The following is an 11,177-nucleotide window of genomic DNA, read 5'->3' as shown; positions in this document are numbered from 1 at the left end:
AGCACTTAACATCTTGAAACGGTCCCAGACGGTACATTCGATGACGACAGACTGGAGGCTGATAGAGACCGCCATGAAGTCACCGGTGACGAGGCGAGGAACTAGGTTAATCCGTATTGTTTCATATCCGAAGCCGAGAGTAAGAGGATGAGAAGAAGAAATTTCCGCAGAAGGTGATTGATATAGCGAGATGACCATCCCACCGATTTTCGCTATTCGGTTCTTGCTGGGTGTCTTCGAAAGTCTTTTCGGTCCTGTACTGTTTTCCAGTAAGTGCTGAATAGCCAAAGGACCCACTCGAGATATCGGAAAAACAGACTGATCGGCGTGCCACTTTCATCAAATAGTTACTGTTCAATGGTATTTAAATGACGACGAACCTTTCGTCAATTCAGTCTGTAAGAAGCTTCATTCTCTACATTGAGCTATATATGTTGACATGACCTCTGGACACGATACAGGGCGATCCTTGCTGGGAAGTAGTCAAGTTATAATGAGTTTTTTTGGCGTAAGTTCTATCATCGATCACATACCCCAGCAGAGTTGACATAAATTCTCAATACGCCTTCTACCACCTTCAAAACGGACCAGGCAGTTTTCACAGCTGGCATTGGATCAATTTGACTGTATCTCTATTCTCGTTCTTTTCAGCAGGTAGGAGCTGGTTCAATACGCAGAATGATGGGTGCACTGAATGTGGCTAATACCCCTTTCCCAGTGATGACTCCTCTCTTCCGTCCGAACAGTCCCGCTAGAGCTCGATGGCTTACCAAAGAAGAGAAGACAGGGTAGTATACACGCTTTAAGTGATACGGAGATCCTTCTTAAGCTCCTCAATGCTGCCGTATCCTTTTTGACTATCTTCCCACCCTTCCAACCATCCCTTGGTCTTCAATCCCTCACTTTCGGAGAAAGGTAAAGCCCATACTCTTGTTGCGATCCATTTCTCCTCCTCCCCCGCCTTGAGCTCATGGAAAATGGTAGGTAACACCGTTCTTGGACTGATCAAGTTGGTATTCCCATCTACATCCTCCACACGCCCTTTACCACCCTGGACAGAGAGGAGATTAATTACTCCTGATACACCCTTTCTCGATACTGCCACCGCTGAAGTTTCAATGGAACTTCGTCCGGCTACTCCTTCTGCTGGTTTGCCGAGTACAGGTATACGTCTTTCTGATCCTTCTGGACCGAAATGCGAGTGAATGGCAAATCCCGAATCTGCCAATCGGAGATCACGATTGAACGAGGATGAGATGGAGATATGGTGGACTCGAGTGTGATATGGCGTTGAGGTCGTGGAAGGAGGTACGAGCCAGGTGGTTATTTTAACTTCGGCTGACCATCCGTACAAGTACGTCAGTATACAACTAACTGTACCGATTTCATCTGGTGAAAGAAAACAGATCGCTTACGCCAAGGAAACCATCTAGCTTTCAATACTCCTCTATCGCTAATTCCGAGATGTTCAACCTTGTATGGGACCTTCCATTTCAACCCCCCATCATCAGATAGAGCCAAGACGGAATCGGGTGAATGTTGAGCGAACATCAGTGCACCGGTGGGAACGGAAAATCCGAAGGAAGATGAATATGCGAATTTATTATATTTTTCTGCGGTTTGACGTAAGGGGAATGCGACGTTTCTGACAAAAAAAAAGGTTCCATTTGCCAGCTTTGAAAGATCGTTTCATATGTATGGCGATGCTTCACTCACGTCCCACCATTGAGAAGGTATGTATGCCCGGCTGAATGGATGAATATCTGCATCCAAGGTTTCACGGCTGTCCACGGCTTTTCCAGGAGCTCAGAGGGGTATTGTTCTTCCTCTGATGACCAAAATGGGTGTGATTCCGGTAAAGCGAGGATAAAGAATGATTTCAAAGCCCAGTAGGGTGATTGAGGAGAGTTATAATCCTGCAAGCCCAGCGCAAACAATAGTTAAATACCGCCAGAATATCCAACAACAGTAGGTAAGAATTAGCTTACCTCACTCATGAATAAAGAAGGGTATGCCCAACCTATAGTCAACGATCCATCTCGATTGAACACCTGAGGTTTCTGTGTGAACCACCTGATATTTCTCAGGATGATACCCTTGATCACACCCCATGTATACGGTTGAGGAAGCTAGCTCGTGAATCAGCCAATATACGACTCCGGTATGATAAAACAATGCTTACCTCAAGTCCATCATAAGCCACCGCAGCGAAGAACGAGCTTATGGCGAATCTATATGTCATACTTCTTCCAAAGGGTATCCCAGCTCCATCAGGTGCGAAAAGGTTAAGGACATTTGGTATATTCTCTTTAGCCCTCTGACGATACTTCTCTGCTCGTTCCGGATCAGCTAATTTGGGTGATCTCGAGGTGATAGCGGCGTATAATAAAGAGTAGAATGGGATGGCAAAGGAGGTAGCGTAATAGTCGTACGCCCCATTTGAGGGGTTTTGGGGACAGTCAGAAGGAAAGCCCTAAGATTATATGTGAAACAGTGTCAATATGGGAGCAAGGTGGAGATGCGATTTGTAAGCTGTACTGACATGTTCACCGTAGAATGATTCCATGAATTCTAATTCATCATCAATGGATTTCTGATCGTATTCCGCATCAACGGATTTAAGTCCGAGATTGACCAACACTCTGAAAACTGGATTTAAGAGTTGTCAGTCGATGATATCTAGTGAGTCAGGAATTATCGTGGACAGCTCACATCGCCAATTGTTTGTGGGGAAACCTCTACCATTACATCTAAGTAACCACGCATTAACTCTTTTCTTTGCTTCTGGGGACAATGGGTTCCAGAATGTATCGGGAGCTATAGCCAGTGAGATGCCCTATCAGGGATCATGTGATGTAAGCTAAACGATTTCAATGTGGATCCTTCGTCACTCACGATCGCAGCCATCTCAACGAATCTTTGATCCATATCCGTCGGGTCACCCCAATACTCATCCTCTCTCGAAGGGTCCGTACCAGCTTCTAAACCCTCTCTCCATTTCTTACCCAAGTCTTTCAACAACGGATGATCAGGATCAGACGCCATCAACGGTGCTAGTCCCCACAACGCTCTGGCATAACCTTCCATCTCTGCCGCGACAGAATCGAAATGCGTCCCTGTATGACCCAAGGATACCCTCGCACCACCCTCGGATTGGGCTTCCACCAAGGGGTGAAGCAGGTCGGAGAGAAGGCGAATAAGATCATCTCGACTTGCCACTGGATTGGATATGATCGATTTAGTTGAGTATGCGCCGGGTGATGGTCGGTTGAATAGGAAGATAGTGTAACATGCAGACAGCACGATACCGGAAGCACCTATAAGACCAATTGTGGGGGTGATTCGAGGCATACTGACAAGTAACGCCCTCAGTCGAGTTGAGGAAGATCCAAAAAAAGAATCGTCTGTACACAAAGATGTGTCTGCTTACTTACATATAATTTACTGATGCTCCTGCAGAGCTACCCGGGCCGACGCTCTTTTACATCGCACCTTGACCTCGGCGCAACGATAGTTCTGGGCTGGTTCCTCGACATCGGTCGGACCGGCACCGACTCGTCGATCACATGACGACAACATCACATGTTGACAACCGGGGGAGTTTCGCACTTGTCCGATGGAAACAATCCACTTTCATTCGAAGAAGAAATGCATGGGACAGACTACGCAGACCATTATTCAACCAGAAACCAAAAACCAAGAACCCAAGATAGATGTGTAATATAGGAGAAGAGAAGAAAATGGAGAGGAAAATCTCGATGGTGGATTGTTAGATGTACTTCAGAGCATTCGACCATTTATTTCTAGCCCAGGCAGTCCGCCCAACAAAGCGAGGGGGTGGAAAAGGGAAGTTCGATCATTGATTACGGTTCAACAGTAAATCTGTCGGATCGTTTGGGCACAGGGGCTTCAGTAGCTAAAGCCCTTCTCAGATCTGCAGCTTTCACTTGTCTTTTATCCATCTCAGGATCTTGTCTCTTCCTCCTGGTGAAAGTGGAATCGTAGTGATTTGTGCAAACTTGCAAGGGACATGAGGTACTTCCCTGAGTGTAAAGCGTTCCAGACTGGTCGGGCGTTCGTCAGTAAATTGTTCAATACAGACTGACTCAAAGCCCCGGGAAAGGTGTAAGACTCACGGTGGTGTAATAACAACTTCCGAAATCGTCGAATTCACATTCATAAGCCAATGAGTTGGCAGCTGAAATGGGAGTAGAAAAACATCTTCAGTTTTTGCTATTGATAATTGCGACACAATAGTTTACTTACTAGTTTGACCAGGTGGAGATTTGTAGATGGTAATTCGGTACAGATTTCCATCAGCAGATGGGCAAGTGTAAAGAGGTTCAGCTAAGTCATCAATTCCAAAGTCAGCTTAGCTTGATCCTCTATCATCCTATCTTGATCACTCACTCCATCCATCGTTGTTGGCTGCGACACCGGTCGAAGGAGCAGGTACAGCAGGTCCGCCAGGTGTTCTATAAGCGATATTGGCGAATTCTGGACAATCGGCACCAAGTCCTTGTCCATATCTCGTAAGACTCTGTGAGATGCGCAGTGGTTAGATTCTTGCAACTTGCATAGATATAACGTCGTTCACCTACCATGTGTACACCCCCCCCCTTATGGTCAGCACGGACCTCCAGCATGATATGACGTCCAAAATGTCAATTTATGCATGCATTTCAGTATCAAATCTAGTCAGACAGCATATCATCCCAATCTACAGGCTCTAGCCTATCTACTCGTGCTAGTCTTGAGTCGTATCGTCGCTTCCTTGCCGCTGTCTCGGCTTCTCCTTCTCTACTCATCTCCAACACCTCTTGAGACGATATGATGTGCGTACCTGTGTTCTCTACTGTGATTCCCTTCCTCTTTCGCTTGCTAGCCTTCTGTTGATCCCTGAGCTTCTCAACTTCATCCCTAGCTATCTCAAAATCTGCATATACCTTCTCAGAGCGCTCGGCATGGTCGATAAGGCTGTAGAATCGATTTTTGATTGGTGTATCGACATGTCGAGGGTATTGATCGATGAAATTACGGTTTTCGCTAGCGATGGTGCTAAGGGGGGTTCTTGAGAGTCGAGTAGGATCAGGAGGAGGTGTAGAAGGAGGTGTTTCGAAGGTAGTGAGAAGCATAGTAGGATTTAGGGGATAAATACCAGATTTTCGGAATCCTGTCTTGATATTGTGCATGGTGATACCATTCAAGCGAGCGGTTTGAAGAGTGGTTGCCCAGCTATCTCGAGGTACCCTTCCATGGCTGTAGGGAGCAATCCTGGTGATTTCCTTGGTCATTTGAGCCTTTAGAGGAGCGAAAACACCGACATCGAGAGGTTGAGTCTTATGAGACGAATGAGCAGGTAATAACATAAGGTCGATGTTATTCTCGATACAGCTAGCAATGAAGTCTGCCCTGCAGTGACTACCATGTCCATCAAGGATCAACAGACGACGATCTTCAGGTCGAGGGGGTTGGGTGTGAGGGATGAAGTGATTGTGTAACCAATCGAGACCGAGTGTGTTGTTTGTCCATCCCTTCTTGCTAGTACTCCAATACCAATCAACAAAAATGTCATGATGGCCACGGTCAATCAGGACGTCTAGTTGCCTATAGCGGCGGAAATTCGAGTCGCCGGAATTCCGATTGTTCCCTTTTGTGGTTCAGTGGTTACGACCGGCTACGTCTACCATTGTGACAGTATCGGGAATTCCGACGACTCGGAATTTCCGCCGGCTATATAGGCAACTAGACGTCCTGATTGACCGTGGCCATCATGACATCCACCATCATGTCACCAGAACCTCGACAACCGTCGTCTATTGGAGAAGTATCGAGGGATTTCGCCAAGATAGCTTTGTCAGGTTTGATGGTGATTATCAAGCTGTACGATAGAATTTCAAATATGTAGAGTAACGCTTTGTAAGCTAGTTTAGAATTGTAAGATATATAAGACAACTTGAAGCACAACAAAGAACTAGTCTCTCCAGTGATCTAGTTCTCTCGTTTTGTCTCGTTTATCTTCAAGTTGTTCAAGTAGCAGTGCTAATTGAATGAACTGAGTTAATCTACCTGCCCTTACTAGCTGCAACGTACCGCCCCTAGTAAGTTAGAGTCATAGTTCCTCTCGTCGAGACAAGACGAGTTGTATTAGAGAAGGCTTCTTGAATTAGAAGCTGATTATTAAACCAAGTTAGAATATAGAGTCCAACGCTACAAGGTAGGTTGACTCATATTAACAGGATGAAGGCCAAACACCTTTTTCTTCCGCTATACTGCGTATGGACCTTCGCTCTTTTGGAGGGAGATGTAGCTGAGAGGTGTAGATATCGACAGCTTCTTGGAGGGAGTCTTTTGATGCATCCATTGTTGAGATATGGGAGGTAGAAGGTCAACGATGATGGATTTGGTGAGGTGAAATGATGATCTTGACGCTGACGTGTCATGACCATAAGGGGGGGGTGTACATAAGGTAGGTGATTGACGTTACGCGAATCAGAGTCAACTTACGGGATAGTTCGCGCTGGCTGTATACGAACAGTAGTCGTCGGAGCCAGTACCATAGCTACCAAGACATCAGATGGTCAGACTGCCATTCGTAGTATCATATGGTGGTTGGTATGACAAAGCTTACTAGCAGAATTGGTAGATTGTCCAATCATCTCTGGTCGAACCTATACCATTTCTGACTTCGACTTTGGTCAATGCGATGCCGGATTTAGTGGTTGCTCCGCCTAATGATTATAACAAACAGAGCAACGTCAATGACCAGGATCTTGCAGGTATATAGTTGCTGCGGTCATACCGTCAGATCACACTTACACTTGTCTTGGTAATAAGTTTCAGGTTCTTCAATGTCCGAACAAGGGTATTCCGTATTTCCATCACGACTGGTAACATATGTCACACCTGCTTGAGCGACAACTTGTCGAACAGCGAAGGCTGACATCAGTACCGTTAAGAAAGCAGTAGAGAGCATATTGAGGATGGGTTGATTGATTTTTACAATGTCGTTCCGAGAACAGGATTGGAAGTGGATCATGGTGTGGACATCAATTCGTACCTCATTCCTTATATGATCTTCTCAACAGTGGATCATCATATCGGAGGACAGTTCATTTGTTTACATCGTTCGGAATCATGTCTTGAGCCGATGAGGCTTCTCAGGGTTCTTCCCAACCATTGAGATGTTGAAGGAATGTTCAAGTCTTTCCATTCGAACCTGTTTACGACATTGTGGGATTCAGCCTAAAAACAAGGTTAAACAATAGCCAACGCTCAGTCGAGAAGTGGTATGTTGGGGAGCTGAGCGACTCTGCGAAAGGTCTGAACAGCTACAGCGTATAGTCTATACCGACAGTACGTGTTGATCAGGAATGGTGTACCATCGGTTGGGAAGATTAAGATTAAAAGCCATAAAATCGGTTGTCACCTTTTGGCTTATGGCACATCTCAATTGTTTATTTGTGCAAATCAGGCACGTCGGCTACCAGAACATCAAAACACCAAATCGCACGTCGGGGAAACGTGGAATCTATGTGTCACGTGATATTTAGCCACATGGTGTGCGCGAGGGTTGCGCTCGGTCGAGGTGCAGTGAATGATGTCGTTGTGGATGGGGGAATGCCTGTGGGAGAACAACACATCCACACATAGACATGGACATAGACATCCACAATCTAGACCAGTAATAAGCTCACCATCACATCACAGCATAGCAATAGCACACAAAAGCAGTGGCGAGGTCGTGTCAATCTCCTACTTTACACGCTCTTGTAGAAACTTTAATCGACGGTCACATCAACGTCGACATCCAGATCAATATCGCTTGTTACCTCGGTCGACTATACCGTCAACTTATAGGACACATCGCACAGCAGGCGCTCTTTCTCATACTCGATCATACATTAGCAGGCTTTGTCACATACGCAAGTAGTTAGACTTGTCAAGAGTAAAACACGAACTGGCAGAATCTGGTCTTTCTATCAACCCTACCTCGTTTTTCGTTCACCTCACCAAAATCTCTCTCATCGCTGTTCATCACACTGACAACGACTTTCCAAAACAATCGTTAAACCTTACTGTTCTTTCCAGAATGACCGCCATCCCCATACCGTTACCTTTCGATAAAGGTAGAGAGAGGGAAAGGGAACTTCCTCCTCATCTTAATTCATTCTATAATCCTTCTTCCTCATCGTCTTCTTCTCCAGCAGCTTCCACTTCGTCCACTCCTATTCCCTATCCTCCCTCTGTACAGCCATCAAAACTCAGTGATCGACAACCCCTCGGAGGGTCTGAAGAGAACGATAACGATATCGGAGATCCATCAGCTGGACAGGACGAAGAAGAGAATATCTTTAGGGATATGAGCTGGGAAGAAATTCTGGAAGACCTTAATGCGAGGTTTCTGATCAATTTACCAAGGGAGGAGATGAGTTTGGTGAGAGTTTATTGGCAAGCTGAACAAGCGTGAGTGTAAACATCACCTCGTAGACCATCGCAACTTATACCACGTTTGTTGATGTCACTTTCGATTGATAGTCATTGGTTCTACGAAGATTACCTTCGACCTCTAAACCCATTGCTCCCCTCACTAAGTCAACGGAACTTCACTCGAATCATCATTGAATCTTCGCCTCTATACGCTTCACTCATGGCACAAGCAGGAGTTAGTTATGATCAGGTATGGGAAGAATACTGTAGTGACAAGAGGATGGTACCTTGTTGCGGAGGTATCTTGATAAATAAGGACGGGGACAAGGTGAGTCTCACGCGACTTTCAGATGGAAGACCCCGAGAGAAGCTCATTGCTATGTTTCTTGCCCCATACTAGTGCTTGATGGTTAGAGGCTACAAGTCAAGTGCAGGATGGAGTTTCCCAAGAGGTAAAATAAACCTTGAAGAATCCGAGGAAGCTTGTGCTATCAGAGAGGTAAGCTTGAAATACTCGTGAGCTCAATGCACAGCTAATGCCATTGATATGTTTGATCTCCAGGTGGAAGAGGAAACCGGTTTCGATCTGACAGGCTGGATACATCCTACAGACAAGATCAAAACGCACATAAACGCTCAGGAGGTAACGATGTTCATCGTCAAAGGCATCGATGAGAATACAGTATTCAAGACCCAGACTAGAAATGAGATCGGCGTAAGTGGACCGACTGAGTCTTTGGAGATTCGATCATTGACGCTGACGTCTGATCGGATCCTTGTAGGCCATTGAATGGGTAAGATTGGCAGATCTCCCGACATGGATTTCCAAGAAAGGTCCCAGAAAGACGGGTGGTAGTGGTCAAAAGAAGTTTTACAATGTTACCCCTTTCGTAAAGTGAGTACGGTATCATCCCAGATGACCTAGACTCGAGAGTGACTTTCGGTGGTAGTCCCCTTAAGCACTGGCTCAAAGGTCACGGCATTGATCCGTACATCAAACCCAAGAAAAAGTCACAAACCAGTGCCCCGTATCGCGACCTTCAACCTTACCAATTCGAATCCCCTTCTCCCCAACCTGCCTCCTCTGTCCCATCTCGTGGCTCTTCTGCCCTCGATCACCTCTTCGCTCGATTCATACACAAGCAAGAGGAAGAGCTATATGCTCCCAATCAGCAAGCGATCGTCGGAAGTGATAACAAGGCCGGTTTGGAAAGACTATTTGGTAATTTGAACGTGCTCAAGGAAGAAGAGGAGTCAGTACCGCATAGACACGATGGAATAAGCGATCAAGAGAGACAGAAGAAGGAGGATAATGAACTTGCACGATTGCTTGGAGGAGTTGGTATCGCTCAGACACCGACACCTGAACCACCCAGACCTACAGCTTCCACACAAAAACAAAGCAATTTGCTCGCTATGCTCAATACTCGACCTCCTGCATCGAATCCCTACGCTCATACACACCAAGTCCAACCACCAACCAGCCCTGCTAAGCCCCATCAAGCGAAATTATTATCGATGATATCTCATCAACCCGCTGCCATCACTAACAATCAAATTGCCCCCAAACCCATGTCCTTACCTACTTCTCCCCGGCCTGCGAGCCCGACAGAAGATGCACAACGCCAAGCCAAAGCTCGTGCTCTTCTCGATATGACCATTGCTGGAATAGGTATTGATGTGCCTGCCAACACGGCTCATCAGATGAATCACGTCGACACTTCTCATTCTGAGTACCTTCCACCTCTGCCTCAGCCTGGTTCTGCTGGACGAAGCAGTGAAACCAGCGGCAGTAGTGGAACCAGAATCACTCCACCAGGTCAAGGGTATATGCCACCACTTCATCAACCTCCTCCCTCTACCTATACCCATAATCAAGGATATCGTCCGAATACCCAGCCTCCCAGTGCAGGTCATGCTCCACCCAGACCACCTGCTGGGCCCATGACCCATCCTTCCGGCGGATATGGCGGAAGTCCTAATAAATCTTCTCAGCCACCTCCCCCACCGCCCTACGAGGCAGCTTCTCACCCTCAAGTCCGCAGTGCTACGCTCGACTATCCTACTTACGGCGGGACTGTCAATCCTGGATACGATCAGCGATCTGTGCCTCCGCCAGGTATGCATATGAACATGTATCAAAGTGGAATCAATCCCGCTCGTCCTCCTGGTGTCACCAACCTGCAGAACTCCCAGTCTTTTCGACCCAATTCTAATCCTCTACCTGGTCCTGGGAACTATGGTGTTAATTACGGTAATGGACCTCATCCACCGCCTCATCATCTACCCCCGGGTGGATTTGTCCCTTCTGGTGGTCCTCCTCATGCAAATTACCCTAATCATAATCAAGCTTATCAACCCCGACCTCCTCCATTGGGAGTCGGAGTGAATGGGCCCCTCAATCAACTGAATCAAGGTGGATATCAACCTCCTTTCCCACCTCAACATTCTCTACCACCCCAAATACCCTCAGTGCAATACACCAACATCCCAAGAGGCAGTCCACCCAAATCTCAAAACTTGAGTAATCCGAATGTCTTCCATCCTGTTCCTAGGCCACCGCAAGGTCAGGGCGCAGCGTTGTTGGCTATGATCAACAATGGGAATAACCCAGGGAGGCGATTGTGATTAGTTCTTCGTTTTACCCACTCGTATTTGGTTGAAGTGAATTGCATACTGTAACGAGGGTATATACCGATTGAGATGGAATCGATTGTGGATGCTAGAACGTAAATGTGAAGGGTGAA

At 46.4% G+C, this 11,177-nt stretch overlaps 5 protein-coding genes across 5 annotated transcripts; 1 reads left to right on the top strand and 4 right to left on the bottom strand.

The window, feature by feature from the left end:
* Positions 1-802: 802 nt before the first annotated feature.
* Positions 803-3,351, bottom strand: I203_106072 (uncharacterized protein; the record flags this gene model as incomplete). Its single annotated transcript, XM_019147843.1, has 8 exons — positions 803-1,338; positions 1,416-1,645; positions 1,717-1,916; positions 1,989-2,129; positions 2,183-2,473; positions 2,543-2,649; positions 2,713-2,836; positions 2,896-3,351. The coding sequence occupies 8 exons, from the start codon at positions 3,349-3,351 to the stop codon at positions 803-805; spliced, it is 2,085 nt and encodes a 694-aa protein (XP_019002761.1).
* Positions 3,352-3,863: 512 nt separating this feature from the next.
* Positions 3,864-4,646, bottom strand: I203_106071 (uncharacterized protein; the record flags this gene model as incomplete). Its single annotated transcript, XM_065517893.1, has 5 exons — positions 3,864-4,064; positions 4,137-4,198; positions 4,267-4,347; positions 4,411-4,540; positions 4,602-4,646. The coding sequence occupies 5 exons, from the start codon at positions 4,644-4,646 to the stop codon at positions 3,864-3,866; spliced, it is 519 nt and encodes a 172-aa protein (XP_065373197.1).
* Positions 4,647-4,694: 48 nt separating this feature from the next.
* Positions 4,695-5,192, bottom strand: I203_106070 (uncharacterized protein; the record flags this gene model as incomplete). Its single annotated transcript, XM_065517892.1, has 1 exon — positions 4,695-5,192. The coding sequence occupies one exon, from the start codon at positions 5,190-5,192 to the stop codon at positions 4,695-4,697; it is 498 nt and encodes a 165-aa protein (XP_065373196.1).
* Positions 5,193-6,498: 1,306 nt separating this feature from the next.
* Positions 6,499-6,976, bottom strand: I203_106069 (uncharacterized protein; the record flags this gene model as incomplete). The annotated part of the gene is made up of 3 exons (XM_019147841.2): positions 6,499-6,562; positions 6,632-6,731; positions 6,820-6,976. The coding sequence occupies 3 exons, from the start codon at positions 6,974-6,976 to the stop codon at positions 6,499-6,501; spliced, it is 321 nt and encodes a 106-aa protein (XP_019002759.2).
* A 1,116-nt stretch (positions 6,977-8,092) lies between these two features.
* Positions 8,093-11,058, top strand: I203_106068 (uncharacterized protein; the record flags this gene model as incomplete). Its single annotated transcript, XM_019147840.1, has 6 exons — positions 8,093-8,466; positions 8,539-8,758; positions 8,831-8,929; positions 8,993-9,145; positions 9,213-9,325; positions 9,381-11,058. 6 exons carry the CDS (start codon positions 8,093-8,095, stop codon positions 11,056-11,058), a joined length of 2,637 nt encoding a protein of 878 aa, XP_019002758.1.
* Between the last annotated feature and the right edge of the window lie 119 nt (positions 11,059-11,177).

The sequence above is a fragment of the Kwoniella mangroviensis genome (assembly GCF_000507465.2).
Source record: "Kwoniella mangroviensis CBS 8507 chromosome 1 map unlocalized Ctg02, whole genome shotgun sequence".
Classification (NCBI taxonomy): domain Eukaryota; kingdom Fungi; phylum Basidiomycota; class Tremellomycetes; order Tremellales; family Cryptococcaceae; genus Kwoniella; species Kwoniella mangrovensis.
This window is presented reverse-complemented; position numbering and strand designations above follow the sequence as displayed.